Here is a 19605-nt window from a genome sequence, read left to right as displayed (position 1 = left end):
CCCATTGGGAGCACTCCGCCCTCAGGACTGAATCCCCTCTCAGGGGCCCCCCTCTGGTCACCATCACATTGGGGATCTGGGTCTTCACAGGTGAACTTGGGACGACACAGGCATTCTGTGCACTGCCCAAAACGTGCTGGTTTTGCCCTGGGCCCGGGCGTGGCTGTGGAGGATCTTCATACCCTGTGGATCCACACGCCAGGCACCACTCAGACTTGTGACTGGGGCGGGAACGGCCGCCTCGTACCATCCCAAGGGTCGGATCAGGTCCTCGGAGCGCACGATTGCTTCGCCTTGGACCCCAGCACCACCTGTCCTGGCCTCTCTCAGAGCCCGTCTCCCACAGTGGCCATGCCGTGGGCTCCTGTGCTCCAGGGCCCCATGGTTTCTGGGGAGAGTCCAGTGATGCCTGTTTGTGCGATGCCTGCACTTGCCTTGGCGGGTGCTCAGAGTGGGCTGGGACTTGGGAGAAGGAAAGAGTGTGTGGGAGGAATGGGTCGTGCGCGGAAGAGCCGGCTCAGCAGTGTCTTGAGGAAGGTCATTAAAATGTCTCCCGCCGCTTTGGGATGCGTTGTGTCCTTTCGTTGTTCCTTGAAAGTCGGTATTCTCAGGCCGGGAGTTTCTGATGAAGATCACATTAAAGTGGCCGGCAGTGGCTGGTCACAGCGCAGATGGATGCTCAAAAGCTCAGAGCTTGTTCTTTGAGTAGAGGCTGGCTCAGAGAGGCATTGATTGATAAACATGCCCGGCTTCTCCTTGAGGAACTAAGAACTTCATTCTGAACTCCCAGAGGCTCACAGAAATGCCAGTGACCTCAGAGTTCAGCCCAAGCATGGAACTAGAGGCTTAATTTTTTATGAGTTTTCTCTTCTGTACCTCAGAAGAAAGGCTGGGATTGAACAAAGAGAACATCCCCAACAGGGGAGAGCCCGCCGCCGCTGGTGCCGCTGTGGGTCCCGGTGCCCTGCAGGGCCTGAGGGGTGGGAGGCAGAAGCCATCTTGCCGGAGCGCCTCTACCTGCACGCTGGGGTGGGCAGCACCACTTGTTGGCAGTGTCTGAAGCGCTAGATGGGGGCCTTTAGGCTGCACCTTGGGGCCGTCCACTTTGTGCCGGCCCTTCCTGAACCTCCAGGGCTTGGCTCCTAATCGCCACTTCCTCGGGTCCTCAGGACAGGGCCGCCTCTGCTGGACCTTCCCCTCCCCTCGAGACGCCGGCACCTCATGGACACATGCCAGCCCGCTCCTTGCCCTCCTGCCCCGCTCTCCACGGCCCGTGCAGAGGCCCTTCCTGGTTTGCTGGTCCTCTTCTGACCTCGCCCATTGCCCCCGGTTGGCCCAACCTCAGGCCCACTGGGCTGACTACGAATGAGCACACCAGCTGCCCGTCGGAAGCGTCCCCGGCTCTGACACCGCAGGCTGTCCCGCCACCCCTTCCTGAGGGCCCTCCCAGCCTCCTGTTTCCCCGCCAGTGTCAGGAGGCACCTGCTTGCTGGTTTGCTGATGGCCTGTCTTCTGCCCGCCATGGTTACTGAGTTTTTGCCTCGCAGCTTCACACTCCCTTATCTGAGCCCTACTTTGTGGTGCCAGGGACTGCAGCCCACACCTGCGCTTCGCCAGGGAGTGCCTGCCCTGGGGGCGCTGGAGAGGGCCCAGGGCCAGCCTGCAGGCAAGTGGGGTGGCTCTTTAGCCGCTGGCCTTGCCCCCTCCCAGCAGCCTGCCAGCCTGCAGATTCTGTAGCACCTAGAGGTGCCAGCTCCATGGGCTGCTGCCCTGTTCTCAGAGGCCTGGGTCCAGGCCCTCCAAGGTCCCCATGCAGACACCAGCACGGCCTCCCTCAGCAGCCTCAGTTCCTGTTCCATGGGGCCCATCTCTGAGTGTCTACATTTTAATGATGTCAGCCTCTGCCCCGTGTTCCCACAGCCCAAGGGATGGGAGCTGCTTCCTGAAGTCACTGCGTGCTTGGCACCTGAGGGTCTTCCTCCTGCTCTCAGTGCCCTCGGTACCTGCACCCACCATGAGATTCTCTGCTCATACCACACGCGTGGCTTCTTTGCCTGAGATTCCCACCCCAGTAGAATGGAGGCCCAGCGAGCCCAGGCTGGCTGTGGTGTTCCATGCTGCCGTCTCTGCTGGCTGGAACGGCACGTGGCTGCCCTCTCCCACATCCCGTGTGCTGAACAGACTGGGTACACTCGCCTGCCAGTGAGGTGTGAGTGGCGAACGTCCCGGACACGGCTCTTGGCAAGCATTCCACAGTGTCATCTCCTTGTCACGTCTTGGTGTTGGATTTTTACAGTCTAGTTCTGTTGTTCAGAAGACTTCAGTGTCAGCCATCAGGCCTTGGGGATGTGGCCCCAGTGACGCGGGCCTGAGTGCCTGCACCTGGACGGTCTTGGAGTGGGTGTGTCTCTGCTGCCCATGCCGTCCCTCAGCCGGGAACGTGTGTTGCTCTGGTTCATTTCTCCCGTCTCCGTTCGTGATGTGGATTTCACTGCCAGGAAGGAGAGGTTTGCTTCACAACCTGGCAGATGAGCTTTTCCAGCCTGGGCTCAGCCTCACGCCCCTATGGCTCTGTCTTCCCTCTGGGGTGCTGCGGAACACACGCTTCACACTACATCCTGCAGCCACTGCATTTCCTCAGACCGGGTCTGTAAGGAAGCCCAGGTCCAGCTGCTCGATGCTTGACAGGCAGACACGAGAGGCAAGAGTGGCGGAGGAAGAGCAGGCGTATTCGGAGAGCCAGCAGATCAGGGAGATGGTGACCTACAGTCACAAAGACCATCTGAAGTCAGTACAGATCCCAGGCTCTTCTTATGCTAAGGGTAGGGGCAAGAGGAGGGGGTTGGGACCAAGAGGTGACTGACGACCTTAGAGATCTGGGTGCCAGCAAGGGTCCAAGGGGTCGGGAACTTCTCTGTCCTTGGCCAGGCCACAGCGCTCCTGCAGGTCTTTAACAAAGCCTGGTTAGCTGTTTCCACACTTCCCCTTTGATCCCAGGGTGAGTTTTTGCATTATTACTCTTTGCTATTTTTGCATTATTACCTCAGTACTCTAAAAGCTAGGAGTAGGTAAAGACCCTTTAAGCAGTGGCGGAGGGATGTGCTAGTTCTGCTGAGCTGCCGTTACAGGCCGAGGGCCGGGCTTGGGGCGCCTCGGTGCCTGCCGTCCTGCCTCACGGAGGCGGCCTAGGCTGCAGAGAGTGGGATGTGGGCCTGAGGGAAGCAGCTCAGGCCACATCCGGTTCCTGGGACCCAGTCTTGGCCCCGGCTCTATTGCACTGAGCCCTGGTCCTCAAGTGCCGGGAGCCTGGGCTCTGAAGCAGGACAGCCACTGTCCTGTGGGTGTGCGTTACTCACATCTGCTCTCCGTGGCGGGGGGGACTCCAGCCCCACATGTGCCCCACACAGATGTGAGCGCACCCTCACTCAGGATGCAGGGTGCGGGTTTGCTGGGCCCCCTTCAAGGCTGCCCAGCCATCCTGTGCTGAGCTGAGGGTGCTTCCCAGCACAGCCCCTCACCCTTCTCTCTGGCCAGATGCCTGTGCTGTGCCTGTCACCTGAAAGACAGCACCTGTCACATTCTTGCCTTTGCACACTTTGGCTTTGAAGCAGAGTACGGGGAATGGTGGCGTTCTTCTAGTTAAATGACCACAGGGAGCCGTGATTTAAAGCACTTGTGAACTTTTCCACCTGAATTCAGTGATTCAAGAGTAGATTTTGTAGCCCTTGACTATTAAATTGGCCCATGAATAGTTTAAAATTGAACTGGAGCCCAAAGTAGCCTCATAATATGTGTTTCCCGTGAGCTTTGTGCCCGCTTTTTATTTTGTCTTGCGTTTTTGGTTATGGAGCGTCTGGAGGGGGCAGGGGGGCCGCTGGCCAGTGCTGCACCTGGGGCCAGTGTCAGCGTAGGGCTTTCCGAGGCAGCTGATGGGATAGGAAAGACTCAGAACGGTTTCCTCTGCTCTTGCATCGCAGCAGTCAGCACAGAAGACTCTGCCCAGATGTCGGTGTTCCCCACCCACCAAGCAAGCAGTTGGTTCTGCCTGGGACACCAGCCGTTCCGTTCTGTCTCATTCAGTTGTTCTGACACTGTCTACCTGGAGGTGCTGTCAGACCTTGGGGTGAGGGCCCAGTCCCAACCTTCTGGTGCTGGTCGCGAGCTGCAGGTGTGCTTCTGACCGGCCAGCTGTAAATTGGGGTTCCTGCCACCCAGCTGGGATTCCCGTTGGGTTTGATTAATTTGCTGGAGTGTCTCGCAGAACTCAAGGAAATGTATGTTTACCAGTTTATTATAAAGGTGACTGCGAAGGACGCAGATGAATGGATGCACAGGGCGAGGTGTGGGGGAGGGGTGTGGAGCTTCCATGCCCTCCCCACCCTCCGGGAACAGTGGAAGCTCTCCCCGCTCCGGTGAGAAGCCTTTGGGTTTTGATGGAGGCCTTGTCAGGGGGACGTCATTGACTCCGCCCCTGCTCATTGGTGAACGACTCAGCCTTCAGCCCCTCTCCTTCCCCAGCTTAGGGGTGGGGCTGAAGTCCCGAGCCTCTAGTCCGGCCTCGATCTTCCTGGTGTCCCGCCCTGTCCTGCAGCTGCCCAGGGGCTGCAGCCACCGTCAGTCATTGGCACATGGAAGGCCTCACTCAGGAGAGCCCAAGGGTTTTAGGAGCTGTGTTCTGGGCGATGGGTTGACGATCAGATACATATTTCACAAGATCACACGAGGCCGAAATGAGATGCCCGCGTCCTGGATGCCAGTGCATCGGCCCCAGTCTGTGGGCTTGTGTGGCTTCTGCTGGGGCCGGCTGAGGGTGGCCAGGTTGGGGTTCCCGCCATGCTTGGCTGGGTCAGGACCACCACCAAGTCCCTTCTGACGTTCTGTGAGTGTTGGATTCACATTCACTTTCAACTTATCCTTTATTTCAAGACTTCTACCAAGTTACAGTTAAAAACCCCGTATTCACTTCACTCAAACATGAGTCCATTGGAGTCCACGGCCCAAGAAAGCACCATCCACCAGCCCCGGGTTGAAGCTTTCCCTTCCCCAAACCACCGCCCGAGAAAGCGCCATCCACCAGCCCCGGGATGAAGCTTTTCCCCAAACCACCGCCTGAGAAAGCGCCATCTGCCAGCCCCAGGATGAAGCTTTCCCTTCCCCAAATCACTGCCCAAGAAAGCACCATCTGCCAGTCCAGGGATGAAGCTTTTCCTCAAGTCATGCAACTAAGGCCAAGCAGAAGCCATCAATGGCTGGGAAAGTGTGAACGTGAGGGTGGTGGTCATGGCCCCATCCCACATTGCTGTTTCCAAACAGCCTCCTGGCTCTCCCTGACGGTCCCCTCACAGGACTGTGGTCCCTGTTAGCTTTTCTCTATCCCAGTGCTGTGTTTTATTTCCTTGAGATTTAGTTAAGATTTCCTTTGGAAAGAAGTTTGTGGTACTCAATACAGTCGTGTGCAGCTCCTGTGTTCCAGCGCTGTTCCACTCTGCGCCTGCCCTGGGCTGACTGAGTGGGGATGGGCCCTCCCTCCGCTGACTGGCACCCTCCCCGGGGTGGCCTCTCTTCTTTCCTGGCCGTGTCCCTTCCTGGGAGTGCCCTCGTACCTCGCTGTGGAGTCCTGACTCCCCTCCTCTCGGGCGGCCTCTCATCTCTCTTGGCTGTGTCCCTCCCTGGGAGCACCCGTGTGCCCGGCTGTCCCATGTGGGAGGTGGAGTCCTGACTCACCCTGTCTCTGGGACAGCCTCTCCTCTCTGCGCCTCACTGTGCCCTTCCTGGGAGCCCCTCCCATGAGGAGGTGGAGTGCTGGGGCTCCCGGAATCGCAGAAAGCCGTTGCAGTCAGGGTCAGTGGATGCTGTCATTCGTCCGGCTCCCAAGTCAGCTCCTGAAGGACAGAGAGAGAGGGGCAAGATCCAAATCCCTGAGGCCTGTTACTGCCAGGCCACGAACTCGGAGGCTCACCAAGAGTGGTTGGGAGCCACCAAAGGCTTAAAAGTCGCATGACCCAGCCCCTCTCTGCTGTCTGAGGAGACAACTTGGTGCCCAGTGGCAGAGGGGCCTAGTGAGAGCCGTTGGGAGGCTATTGTGGTAACGTAGGTGACAGGCAACGAGCACAGGGACTGAGGCAGTGGCTGTGGGGACTGTGCAGGGAAAAGGGAGATTTCAAAAGCAGAATTGAAAGGAACCATCAGCCACCCGAAGGGGCAGACAGGGAGAGGCCTCTTGGGCAGCCTGGAGTTGGCCCTGCCCATGGCGTCGGCCCGCAGGAGGCCTCTCGGGTTCCCAGTGCTTAGCGCCAGGCTGGGCTTTCAACCTCGCAGAATGTTTTTAGAACAGGCCCCCCCCACCAGGCGCCCAGCGCTTGCTTCCCCGCACCACGCCGCACATCTGCGGTGATTCAGAGGGGAAGCGCTGGCTCTGCAATCTCGCTCATTCAGAAGTCCCGTCTCCTGAAGGGCTGCGTCGCCGACAATTTTTCCCATTGTGTGTGGAGTTGAGCTCCCTTCCCCCTCCCTGCCGTGTTCTGGGATCACCCTGGGAGTCTATTTGAAATGCAGAAACTCCTGAAAGGCCTTAAGTAGCTATTCAGCAGTGCGGAAATGGCAGTGAGGGGGTTGCACGTGCAGCTCTATTTTAGGGTGTCCTGGTGGGGCTCATTCCTGGGGTGGGGCGGGGCGTGGTGGGGTGGTCACCCCAGGCTTCATTGCTTTGCCCTCTTGTCTCTCCCGTGCAGCGCCCGGGGGCTGGAGAAGGCCAGGCAGCAGCTGCAGGAGGAGCTCCGGCAGGTCAGTGGCCAGCTGCTGGAGGAGAGGAAGAAGCGCGAGACCCACGAGGCGCTGGCCCGGAGGCTCCAGAAACGGGTCCTGCTGCTCACCAAGGTGATGTATGCCCTCCCATTTTGCTCAGAGTCGCAGGGAGCTGCGGGGCAGCGCACACCTGGTCAGCCGGATCTCACCGCGGAGGCAGGAGTGCTGCAGCCGGGTCAGGGTTGGCACTTTGGCCCTGGGTTGCCAGGAGGGTTCTGGGAATGCCAGAGAGTGCTCAGCCCCGGTGCTCCCTGTGGGACTCTCTGGGCCTGCTGCGCGCCCCACCCTGTTCGGTTCCCCCAGCATCTCAGTGTCCACCCCTGGCCTGGTGCTGAGCTCCGGAGAGGGTTCCCTGTCACTGCGGACCCTCTGCAGGCTCCCGCGTCCCTTGCAGTCAGCACCCTCATGCTTTGCTGTCCAGTGATGCCATTTTCACTGTGTGGGTCTTGGCCTGGGCTTGGGATGAAGGCTGTTACCTGCTTCCAGGTGTGCCCCAGCTCCACCTGTGGGTGGCTCCATGGCCCGACTCTAAGCCTCAGTGCCTGCGGGGGTTCTGATGTCTGGCACCATGAGCAGAGGTCGCTGGAGCGTGAAAGACGTTTTTTGTGAGTGCTGTTTAAAATGTTCCTTGGGCACTGAAATTTCAGAAGACAAGGCAGGAAAGAAGTCAGTCTGTCCCCAGATGCCCTCTGGGCCAGGGCGGGTGTCCAGCTTGCTGGGCGGAGACTCCCCCTGCCTGCCTCCAACTAGTGCTGAGTGGGGGGAGGGCTGTGCCACCCTGGCCCGGGATGCGTGCTGCACCTGTCAAGTACTGGGAGTTGGGCCTCTTGAATGTTCACCTGTTCTTGATAGTTTTTGATGAAAACCAAGGCTCTTTACTGCTGGGACCTCTTGGTTGTGGAGCTTTTAGAAAATGAGTAACATTTCCGCTCCAAAGATGCTGTTTTACAGCTTCTCCAGCTCGCTCCTGGGCGGCTCCATGCTGTCTCCTAAAGGAAAAGTTCACATGGGCCCAGGTCCCTTGGGCACTGTGTGGGCTCCTGGAACACAGGCTGAGCTGGCCCCTGTGCACAGCTCAGATGCTGACCCCAAAGCCCTGGGTTTGCAGGTGCACCTCAGACAGGGGACACTCCAAAATGTTCTCACATGGCTTTTCAGCCGGAGCTGTCTGCTGCCTCTGGCAGAGGGGACATCCAGCCCTGCTGCATGGTCAGGCACAGTGTGTTTCTGTGGAGCAAGCTCTAGGACCTTCCTCTGTGTTCCCTTCTCTTCCAACACCGTGTCTGCTAGTGTGTGAGCTTCTAGGCAAGATGCGTGAGGTGCACGTGGCACAGATGTGTGGGTACAACCCTTGGAGGATTCACTCTCTAGTGGGGCCGTGCAGTAGCACCAAACCAGCACCTGCCACCCACCTCAACAGAGGTGGATGCCGTGGTGATGCTGCAGAAGGGCTTTTCTCAGGAGGTGGCATTCATGTGGGGACCCAAGGATTTCCCCTTTGTGAAAGCGTGTGTGGAGAACCACGGCGGAGGGAGAGAAGGCAGCTCGTCACAAAACGCTGCTGCAGTCACCCTTGCGGCCTGGAGCAGGAGGAGACAGCAGCTTGGGCCCACAGGCCACAGCACACGGGCTGACCACTGCGGGGGTTCAGGCAAGTGCAGCCTGACCCTGCCGCTGAGGAGAGGCCCTGGGAAGCAGAGGGGGCGAGGCTGTGTTCTTTCAGGGTGGCGGGACACCTTGGCTCCGTGATCTTTGGGTGCGCGATGACGTGCTGTGGTCCTGTGATGCTGGAAGCTCAGAGCTTTCTGGGGGAGGAAGAGTGGGAGGACTGGTCTGGGAGCTGGGCCTTTCTCTGGGATCTCAGATGTCCCTCATTCTCTCTGGGTCTCAGTTCTCCTTTCTGCTAAACTTTGGGCTCAGGCCTGATGACCCCGAGTGCCTGCGAACGTGGCCTGATGACCCCGGGTGCCTGTGAATGTGCTGTGTTTGGGTGGCGCCCCCTTCAGGCCTGATGACCCTGGGTGCCTGAGAACGTGCTGTGTTCGGGTGGCGCCCCCTTGAGTGCACCTTTTTGTTGGGCCCACTCCCCAATTCTGGGTCGGGGCTGGGGAGTGACATCAGCTCACACCGGCTAGGCGGGTAGCACTTTGGGTTGGTCCTGCGTGCGTGGCCTGGGTGGGTTACAAGTTGTGGCCCCCACAGGAGGGCAGCCCCGCCCGGCCTTGTCTGAGGCTCATCCAGTGGGAACCTCCTGGTTTCTTAAGTGAAGCCAGCAGTTGGAAGCTGATGGAAGAGTTCCCTTTACAGGTCACGTGTGTGCCTGAGTGTTCTTGTGTGCTGGGTCTGGTCTGCAGCCTGATGTTCTGTGACCCACACGACACTGGTGCTGCTGCCCACATCCCCTCTTAGTGCCAGGGCTCCCAGCCGTGATGAGGAGTTACATGCAGTCACTGGATGTCTGGTGTGGTTTTCGTCCCTGTGGGGCTCCCTCATGGTCTAGTGGAGCCCCGCAGCCTCCTGGGAAGTCTGTGCCCATCTTCCTTCCTGCCGTTCCTCTTTGATGGCCACCCCGGCCCGCTCAGGGCAGGAAGTTTCTGTTCTTCTCTGCTCTGCTTTGCAGGTGGAGAGCCTCTGGCACTTTCTGGCCCGTACCAGCCTCACCCCGACCCTGCTGTGCTCGTGGGCCTGCTCTGTGTTAGCAAGAAGGTGGGTATTGATCGCCGGGCATAGACTGGTTGTTTATCCTGACAAAGGATCGATCCCAGTCGCCCGTGTAGCCCCAGGCCAGGGATGCAGGATCTGTCCAGTCAGCCGTGATGAAGCTGTTCACTCAGCCATCTGGAGGGAGCGGTGTGCCTGCTGCTCTGGGTCTGTATGCCTTGGTGTCGGCCAGTGCCCACCTCAGCTCTGCATGGCAGCCCGCCCAGCTGGGGTGGTCGAGGAGTGCCTTCTCTCAAGGTGCACCCACGGGGGCTGCGAGCCTCCGGCTGGTGGGGGCTCTCCTTGTGTGCTTGACATTTTAGTACACAGTGCTTGGAGTGTGCGGTTTTATTTCGAGACCTTTATTAAGCGGCTCTAGTCTAAGGATTTAATTGTTACTGATAGCTAAGAGTATAATTACCTTGGTAAAATATCATGACTATTTTAAGCAGTTGAAAATTGGCTTCTGGAACTGGGTGAACACAAACCATTTTCCTGTTTGAAATGAGCTGTTTCTCCAGTGCCCCAAGCTTCCGCAGTATGGCTGCAGAGTCTTGTTTATGGAATATCAGTGATACAAGCTAACTTTTAGCAAGAAACTTCTAAAATGACAGAAAAGCTTCCCCTTCCCACCCCCTGTTTTCTGCACTCCACCCTCCCTCCCTGTTTCTGAGCAGACCATTTACTGGAGGCCACAGGCTGTGGGTGAGCAGTTGACACTGGGTGACCAGTGGTGTCTGACTCACGTCGTGGCTGCTGAGCACATACTGTGGTTGTCATGGTGACACCCTGCCCTGGGAACCCGCACATTGGGAAAGACAGATTTGTGTCTTCCGGAGTTGTTGAGGGTCTGAGTTTTGAGCTCTGGGCTGGGGTCTTGGGTCTGGCTGGCTGAATGAGCACGTTCCTCGGCCACCTCCTCCGAAGCTGGGGTTGGTGACGACAGACATTCCCCCCTCCCACGTCCTTCTCGCTGCCTGGAGCATCAGATCTGTCCACTCCCATAAAGTTCCTTTAGTCAATCAAAAAACCCTCCACAAACATTCCTGATGATCCATGGTCTCAAAACCAACGTGGCTGGGCCTGCTGTGGGATTGGGAGCAGATGAGCTTTAACAAGAGGGCTGGGACCCTGGACATGGCTGCCACCCTCAGTGATGGGAGAGTGTGGAGAGCTGTTGTCTGTATTTGCTGGGTACAGTTTAGGCCAGATCCATCCAGGAGACAGGTGAAGGCAGATGGAGACTGGGCCCAGGAGGGCGGGGGCTGCTGCTGTTTAAAAAACAGTCAAATAGGGGGCAGAAGGCAGGAAGTACAAGGGGGGACCCCTCAGAAGAGTTCCATGTTCTTCCTGCCTCACATCCAGAAGAGAGTCTGGAAGAAGCCTCTGTCCTCCCTTGAGCAGCCACCGTCTTCCTGGAAGAAGCCACCATCCTCCCGGGAGAAGCCTCTGTCCTCCCTTGAGAACCTGCTGTCCTCCTGGAAGAAGCCTCTGTCCTCCCATGAGCAGCCACTGTCCTCCCTGGAGAAGCCACCATCCTTTGGGAGAAGCCACTGTCCTGGGAGAAGCCTCCATCCTGGGAGAAGCTGCCATCCTCATCCTCCCGGGAGAATCTGGCATTCTCTGGGAGAAGCCATTGTCCTTCTGGGAGAAGCTGCCATATTCCTGGGACAAGCCGCCGTTCTCCTAGGAGAAGCCTCTGTCCTCCAAGGAGAAGCTTCTGTCCTCCCAGGAGAAGCCTCTGTCCTGGGAGAAGCTGCCATATTCCTGGGAGAAGCCACTGTCCTCCCAGGAGAATCCTCTGTCCTCCGGGGAGAAGCCTCTGTCCTCTTCGGAGAAGCTGCTCTCTTCCTGCTATGTTCCTGGCCCAGAGGCAGCTCTTGTGAGCCTGAGCCATCCCAGCCTCTAACAGGGGCCAGAGCCGCTTCCTGAGGCCCTCTCTCCATGCTATGGTGCCTTCCGAGGGAATCTGGGGCAGGGGAGCCAGGCTTAGCTCAGGGACCCCTGCGCATTCTCAGTCGACTCTGCCAGGGCCTCCTCTCTTCTTGGGGGTCATTTCTGTGCCCAGGATGCTGTGCTGGAGCCTCCCATGCCCTTTCTGGTGGAGGGCCCGCCTGGATCTTGGTGTTGATTGTTTTGAAGACACGTTGCTCTTCGTGTCCCGTGTATTCACTCGGCTGCCTGAGGCTGGGCTCCTGTGCGCTCCCTCGCCAGGGGGTTGCTGGGCTGCATCCCCAGTCTCCTTGGATTCAGCGTCTCGGCAGGGTCAGCCGCGAGGCCAGGCTCCCAGGCCCAGAACAGGACGTGCGTGTTCCTTGCTGAAGCTCAGTGTCCTCCATGAAGCCGGCCTGCTACAGGAGAGGCTCCAGGCCCCCTTCTGGTCCATCCGAGGAAGGCAGTGCAGTCCTCGCTGGGATTCTCCCAGGCCTGGGGTTTCAGGAGGCCCCTCCATTTCCTCCTGTGTCCCTTCTCCTCTGCAGGATTGTGTGTGCTGAGGGCAGAGCGAGGGAGGCTGGCTGCCCCGAGGGAGCTGAGGCCACAGGTGCTCAGGGTCAGAGTGGCCCCTGGGTCTTGAAGGAGTGTGTTCTGGTGGCCGTGCCCTGGCCACGGCAAAGGCAGGTGTGGTGCCCACGGGAAGAGGGCAGGGCCTCGCTGGCACCGTACTCAGGCTGCGCAGCGATTTAGAAATGGACCCACGTTGCTGGAGTGTTTTTATTTTTGAACAGGTTATTTTCATCTGTCCTGGAATAGCACGGTGGAGACACACCTGATGCGTGTTTTTGCTCCCGTAGGATGTGTGGGTAGAAGGGACATGGAGCAGAGGCAAGCGCTGTTATTTATTTTGTGTTTATACAGCTTGGGCAGCTTCCACTTTGGAGACCACCCCAACAACGTTAACATAGCTCATGCCTGTCCCAGCCGCAGACAAGGCCGCTGTTCCTCCAGCTGAGTGCCACTTCAAGTTGCTGGCTTGCTTTTATTTCAAAGTCCTGATCTCCCCTGATGGTGTCTGTTGAAGTCCTGGGATCTGGCACAGCCTGGAGCAAGGACGCGGAGCCAGGGACTCCCAGGGGCCCAGGACTCTGCTCACTCTCGGTTCAGAGAGCAAGATTGTGGCGCAGCGAGGTACCGCCCACCCCACGTCCAGTCTGTCTTTTCACTGTTCTCGTGAAACACATTGCGTGTGCAAAGATCATATAGAACATATACATACAGCTGGAAGAATACAGCAAGTTACCGTGTCTCAGTCCTGGCGTAAGAAGCAGAACAGCCTCGGCTGTCAGACGGAGCCGCGCTCTAAACGTAGAGCAGTCCTTGCCTCATTTTTCTTTCTAGTTTAATTGTGTGTATATCTTTAAACATTGCTCCGCTTTTCCCATTTTAATATTTTCTATACATAGACCCATGCTTCTGTGGCTTCTCTTTGTTTTTATCTTAGCATCATCCTTTTGACCTTCGTCCCTGGGAATGCAGCGCATTCCTTTTCGCTGCTGTTGTGATGCCGTGCGCAGGGAGTGGGTCACGGTTTAGTTACCTGACGTGTGAGGTGTTCCGGTTTAGCCCTCAGGCAGTGGGTGCTGCAGAGTGGGTGTGGCTCAGCCCCACCTCGGGAGAGTTGTTCTCAGTAGTCTCCGTGTTGAAGTTCAGTGTGCGCAAATGACAGACCCAGGACAGACGGAAGAGCAGGTTGTTAGCAACCCCAGCGAGACCTTCGTGCCTGGTTCCAGCCGCTCCCTCAGCTCCAGGGCAAGCACCTCCTGACTTCACTTCCTTATTGTTGTTGTTGTTGTTGTTGTTGTTTGAGACAGAGTCTCTCTTTGTTGCCCAGGATGGAGTGCAGTGGCATGATCTCGGCTCACTGCAGGCTCCGCCTCCCGGGTTCGAGCGATTCTCCTGCCTCAGCCTCCCGAGTAGCTGGGACTACAGACACGTGCCACCACTCCTGGCTAATTTTTGTGTTTTTAGTAAAGACGGGGTTTCACCGTGTTGTCCAGGTTGGTCTCGAACTCCTGACCTCGTGATCCCCCCGCCTCGGCCTCCCAATCCCAAAGTGCTGGGATTACAGGCATGAGCCACTGTGTCCGGCCTTCAATTCCCTGTTTTTTTGTTGTTGTTGTTTGTTTGTTTGTTTGTTTTTTTGAAATGGAGTCTCGCTCTGTTACCCAGACTGGAGTGCAGTGGCACGATCTCAGCTTGCTGCAACCTCCATCTCCTGGGTTCAAGCCATTCTCTCGCCTCAGCCTCCTGAGTAGCTGGGATTACAGGTGCCCGCCACTATGCCCAGCTAATTTTTTTGTATTTTTGTAGAGACGGGGTTTCACCATGTTGGCCAGGCTGGTCCTGTACTCCTGACCTCAGGTGATCCGCCTGCCTTGGCCTCCCAAAGTGCTGGGATTACAGGCGTGAGCCACTGCGCCTGGCCCACTTCCCTGTTTTTAAGTGTCAAGTAATGGAATCACATACCTGTACTCTTTAGTGCCTGGCTTCCATTACGTGTTATCTTTGTGAGAGTCATGTGTGTTGTGTATAGCTGGGATTTGTTGATTTTTCCTAATTACTCTGTTAAGTTTTCCATTGTGTAAAAATACCACTTTTTAAAATACACTTGGCTGTACCTGACATCGGATGGTTTCCAGCATGGGAGTGTTGACTCTTGCTGACATGGACGTTTTTACACGTGCGTAACGTTTGGTGATCCCCTGGGTGCCCTTGCGCTGGGCATGCCCAGGTGTGGCATAGGGTCAGTTCCCAGGGCTGCCACCCCTGCCAGAGTTACTGTGCCAGGTGGCACTCCTGCTGGAGTGTGGACGGTGCTGGTCCCTCTGGGTCCTCACCTCTGGCCTTTGGTTTTCTCCCTGATGGGGGCCTGTACTCCAAAGCTGTTGTTCTGACTTCCCTGAGGCTTGGTGAAGCTGAGCTGCATTTTAAATACTCACTGGCCTGGCCAGTTAGACACCGACTCCTGGGGGCACCTGGACAGGCTTTCTGTTCCTATTCCCTTTGGGCTTTTATTTTTATGTTATTATTTTTTGAGACAGAGTCTCGCTCCATTGCCCAGGCTGGAGTGCAATGGCTCGATCTCGGCTCACTGCCACCTCTGCCTCCCGGGTTCAAGCAGTTCTCCTGCCTCAGCCTCATGAGTAGCTGGGACTACAGGCATGTGCCAGCACGCCCAGCTAAGTTTTATATTTTTAGTAGAGACGAGGTCTCTTCCCCGCCAGCCCTGCTTCTCTCCTCTGGCCACACTCCCTCTCCAGCCCTGCTTCTCTCCTCTGGCCACACTCCCTCTCCAGCCCTGCTTTTTTCCCCTGGCCACACTCCCTCTCCAGCCCTGCTTCTCTCCCCTGGCCACACTCCCTCTCCAGCCCTGCTTCTCTCCCCTGGCCACGCTCCCTCTCCAGCCCTGCTTCTCTCCCCTGGCCACGTTCCCTCTCCAGCCCTGCTTCTCTCCCCTGGCCATGCTCCCTCTCCAGCCCTGTGCCTCTCCCCTGGCCACGCTCCCTCTCCAGCCCTGCTTCTCTCCCCTGGCCACGCTCCCTCTCCAGCCCTGCTTCTCTCCCCTGGCCACGCTCCCTCTCCAGCCCTGCTTCTCTCCCCTGGCCATGCTCCCTCTCCAGCCCTGTGCCTCTCCCCTGGCCACGCTCCCTCTCCAGCCCTGCTTCTCTCCCCTGGCCACGCTCCCTCTCCAGCCCTGCTTCTCTCCCCGGCCATGCTCCCTCTCCAGCCCTGTGCCTCTCCATGCCTCTTTCCTCCAGATGCAGTGTCATGGAGGAATGATGACAGTAGGCACCTCGTCTCCTTCAGGCTATGGCGGCCGCTCCAGTAATCCATCAGTAAGCGTGGTGTGTGCTAGATGTTCTGTGTGATACTCTTTACTGAATTAATGAAATCCTCTCCAACTTGCGGTTTTCTAAGAGTCTTCGTCACGAAGGCCTACCCCATAAATTTTGATGTGGGTTGTTTTTGTTACTGTTCAGTTCAAAATATTTTCTGATATTCTCTCTGGATTTAGAAAGCCTGGCCTTCCAGCAGGATTTAATGCATTGAAAGCATATAATACAGGTGGATTGGCAAGCTGAAAAGGGATTGAAAAGGAGAAACCCAGACTCGGTTCACTCACTTGATCATTAATTTTTCATTCCCCAACTTCTTTTTTTTTGGGGGGGGTGGGTGGGGGAATGGAGTCTTGCTCTGTTATCCAGGCTGGAGTGCAGTGGTGCAGTCTTGGCTCACTGCAACCTCTGCCTCCCGGATTCAAGCAATTCTCCCCTCAGCCTCTGAGTAGCTGGGACTATAGGTGTGCACCACCATGCCCAGTTAATTCTTTGTATTTTTAGTAGGGATGGGTTTTGCCATGTTGGCCAGGAACGTTCTCACGTCAAGTGATCTGCCCACCTTGGCTTCCCGACGTGCTGGGATTACAGGCATGAGGCACCGCGCCCGGTCATTCCCCAGATTCTTACTGTGCGTCTCCTGTGAGCCTGGCACATTTAGGTGCTGTGAAAAACAGCAGGGAGCTGCACAGCAGCCTCGGAGCTCAAGGGCCCCTCTCTAGGTGGGGCAGGTGGCAGTCGCGTTGACGCGGCGATCGCTGCTGTGAAGAAAGTGAGGCGCTTTAGGGGTCCTGTGTCAGGGAGGGTGTGGGAAGCCTTTGAACAGGTGCCCTTGCTGAGCCCAGAAAGTCACTGCAGGGAGAGCCGTGTCCATCTGCCGTGCTAGACCATGGTGGGGTTTGGTTTGTTGTAATGACAGCTGCACGGGTAGTTGGGAAGTTCGTAGGGCGAGGTCCCACGTCTCCCCAGCTTCCACGTGGCAGTTCTGTAGGTGGTTGTGGTGCAGGGGGAAGACCAGGGGCTTTGGCGTTAGCATAGCCTGTGTTCCTCGCCGCGATCGGCCGCCTGTGTAGGTTTTTGTGGCCCCACAACGGTCCCCCTGGGCTGCCCCTTGGAGCCACACCAACTCCTTGTCCTGATTCTAGTGTTGAGTAGGACTTGTCCTTCACCCCTCTGTGATAATGGACGCTGGGTGGGAGCCCGTGGGAGCTCCATGGTGGGCCTTGGTTCGAGGTGAGCACTGACCTCGCTCACATGGGTGTCTCCTGGGTCGCTTTGCAGATGGGTCATGGAGCCAGCCTTGTACTTCCTTCCACATCTTTCCTGGATAGCTGCTCTTTGGTTTCTTCCTCTGCCCCAGTGGGAGCCTAAATCTGGCTGTGTGCTCCTCCCTCCCCTTCGAGTGTGAGATCTAGCCCTCTTCCCCTAGAGCAGAGCAGAGCAGAGGGCCTCCATCCCTCCCACAGAAGAGGCTGCGCGAGCCCCATGCTGTCTCTGATCGCCGTCTCCTCCACTCCACACCCCTCTTTAGGTCTGAGGGGTCGTGATCGGCATGATTTCTCTTGCTCTTTCTTTTTTAATACTGAAAATGTTTGGTCTTAGGTAGCACTGAAGGGAGTATTTATAACACCCAATACCTGCTTTGTCATCTGGAAAGCATCATCCTCTGTGACCCTCCAGGGTTTTGTCTCAGACAGTCATGTTCCCTATGGCGCCTGCCGAGGCGTCGGGGGTCAGCTCTGTGGCCCCGTGTTAGCCCAGTAAGTCGAGGCTTAAGAAGTGGCATAGAGACTGCCCAGGCCGTGCGGCCAGCCTTGATGCTAGATTTGTGGGTTTTGTTTTTTTTTTGAGATGGAGTCTTGCCCTGTCACCCAGGCTGGAGTGCAGTGGCACGATCTCGGCTCACTGCAACCTCTGCTTCCTGGGTTCAAGCGATTCTCCTGCCTCAGCCTCCCGAGTAGCTGGGATTACAGGCGCCTGCCACCACGTCCAGCTAATTTTTGTATTTTTAGTACAGACAGGGTTTTGCCATATTGGCCAGGCTGGTTTTGAACTCCTGACCTCAAGTGATCCGCCCACCTCAGCCTCCCAAAGTGCTGGGATTACAGCTGTGAGCCACTGTGCCTGGTCCTAGATTTTTTATTTTTGAGACAGGGTCTCTTCTCTGTCACCCAGGCTGGAGTGCAGTAGTGTGGTCTCAGCTCACTGCAGCCTCGACATCGCAGGCTCCGGTGATTCTCCTGCCTCAGCCTCCCGAGTAGCTGGGACTTCAGGTGCCACCAGCATGCCCATCTAATTCTTTTGTGTTTTTGTAGAGACCGTGGAAATCTGAGTGTGACTTGGTAGCTCTGGGGTGCAGCCTGCAGTCCCCCATGTCTCACCAGCTCCCTGGTGGTGCTCCTGTGCTGCTCTGGGCCAATTCTGTCAGGGGTGGCAGAGGCCTGGACCATGCCCTACGATGTGGGCCACAGGGGCCGGGTCACACAGCTGTTGTGGATGCCGCTGACTGGCCCTAGGCCTGGCTCACCACCTCCCTCTGAAGACCACTGCCCACCTGCTGTCCTCGCTGTCTGCCCTCCAGAGGACACATGTCCTGGTGTGTGCTCATTCACTCCCTGCTTTCTGTAAGGGTTTGTGGTGTGCCTCTGCCTGGCGCTGTCGCAGCACACGCCGCCTTGCTGTGCTGCCTGCCTAGTGCCTGGAGGGAGGCTTGGCCCCGCTTCCTCTCTCTGCTGCCCCCGCCCTTTGTGACAAGCTTTGCACTGTGTACCTGAACACAGGACAGATGGAGTTTGGGCCCTGCCATCGTTCCTGGGTCCCGGCCCCACTGCTCTCCTCCTCCTGCTGTTGTGACCCATGCAGCCCGTCTTCTCTCCTGGGCTTTAGCCTCTGGGGATGTCCAAGGAGCAGCCCTGAGTACTGCATGTGCTCCCCGCTCTCCCATCACTGTGAGGGCACAGCCCAGCCGAGTGCAGCTCAAGTTCAGCTTCAGACCCTGGTTTGTTCTTACTTAAAGCACATCCCTCCACGTACACCTGGATCGGTGGGAAGCCTGCAGGAGGGGCCCCGAGACGCAGGCCAGCCCGGCTTCCTGGGTAGTGTTTGCTCTGCTCAGTGAGCTGGCCTCTTCCCTCCACAGATAAGCAGGGTTCCCTCAGCTTTGGAATGTAATTTCCAGGTGTTAATATATCGCCCTTTCACATTACCTTTCTAGACTGACATTTCTATTATATCCATTTAGGAAAGAACGTCTGCTTTGTTAGGGGACAATGCCATTTGCACAGTTATTAGAAAGCCAACCTTGTCACAGACACTGCTGCATTCTCCCTCCAAGAGGGAGCTGGACCTGGCTGTGGCAGAAAAAAATCCCAGGGAGAAAAGCAGTTTTAGGAAATACAGTGAAATCAAAACAAAATGCCTTTTATCCCTCTCCAGTGTGAAGACGATTATTAAGATTGGGTTGTGGGAGTGTGGGCCGCCTCCACCAGCCCGAGCCCTCTGCGTGCGCCCGACCTCCCTCTCTGCCTCAGGTGCGCGGAGTTTGGAGGCTGCGTTCCACTGGATTCAGGCACCCCATCTTTACTCTTGGCTTTTTGAAAAGACCACAGTCCTGCCCCACCCGCCCATGGGTGGGACTTTCTGGACAGTTCCAGGTGAGGCTGTGGAACTCCTGGCCCTTTCAGGGAGATCTGAGGAGATGGCCACACCACTGCGTTGGGGGAGGTGGGCTGGGAGCAGCAGTGCTCGTGGGCTCTGGCCCTGGTGGGAGTGCCCTGTCTGTGGGCACCCGGCTGCAGCCCTGACCCCTCCCGCCCTGCCTCCACCAGCAGAAGGGTGCTGGTGGCAGGTGTGTCATCAGAAACCCCGATGAAGACATTTCTGGGTGGTGCTGCTGAGACAAGGCTGTCTCCTCGGGTCTCCATGTTGAGGGTGGCTGGAGTTGGGTGCCCCTGGAGCACTGTGGAAGCCAGGTCTGCTTTCTTTTTTGAGGAGTCATGGCCCGCGTCCACTTAATGGTGTTAAATCACACTTGGAGAGCTCGGTCGCAGGAGCCTGCTGAAACCTGCAGCCCAGAATGCAGGGCCTGGGTCACAGGCTCCCTGGCTTCACCCGGGGGCTGTCCCCGGCCCCGCACCCAGTTGGCCTGGGGCACCCCCATAACCCGTGTCCCCAGGCCCTGGCTGGAACGTGCTGTGCGGGGAAGATGGGCCCCACCTCTGCAGCCTCCTCTGCTTCCCCGTTGCTCTCCTGCCGCCCGCCAGGGCCT

At 57.4% G+C, this 19605-nt stretch overlaps 1 protein-coding gene across 7 annotated transcripts in view; it reads left to right on the top strand.

Annotated features, from left to right (window-relative positions):
- Positions 1-19605, top strand: part of MAD1L1 (mitotic arrest deficient 1 like 1) — a 405930-nt gene that overhangs the window by 155243 nt on the left and 231082 nt on the right. For 5 of the 7 annotated variants that reach the window (XM_032145960.2, XM_032145959.2, XM_058434334.1 and 2 more), the window contains one exon: positions 6732-6876. In XM_032145960.2, coding sequence (XP_032001851.1) covers positions 6732-6876 — 145 coding nt within the window. Of the gene's footprint in view, positions 1-6731; positions 6877-7549; positions 9511-12261; positions 12631-19605 lie in introns of those variants that run through there. The other 2 variants (XM_032145964.2, XM_032145966.2) reach the window with 2 other exon arrangements.

The sequence above is a fragment of the Hylobates moloch genome, unplaced genomic scaffold (genome assembly GCF_009828535.3).
Source record: "Hylobates moloch isolate HMO894 unplaced genomic scaffold, HMol_V3 SCAFFOLD_24, whole genome shotgun sequence".
Taxonomy (NCBI): domain Eukaryota; kingdom Metazoa; phylum Chordata; class Mammalia; order Primates; family Hylobatidae; genus Hylobates; species Hylobates moloch.
The sequence above is the reverse complement of the archived record's forward strand: the minus strand, read 5'-3'. Positions and strand labels throughout refer to the sequence as shown.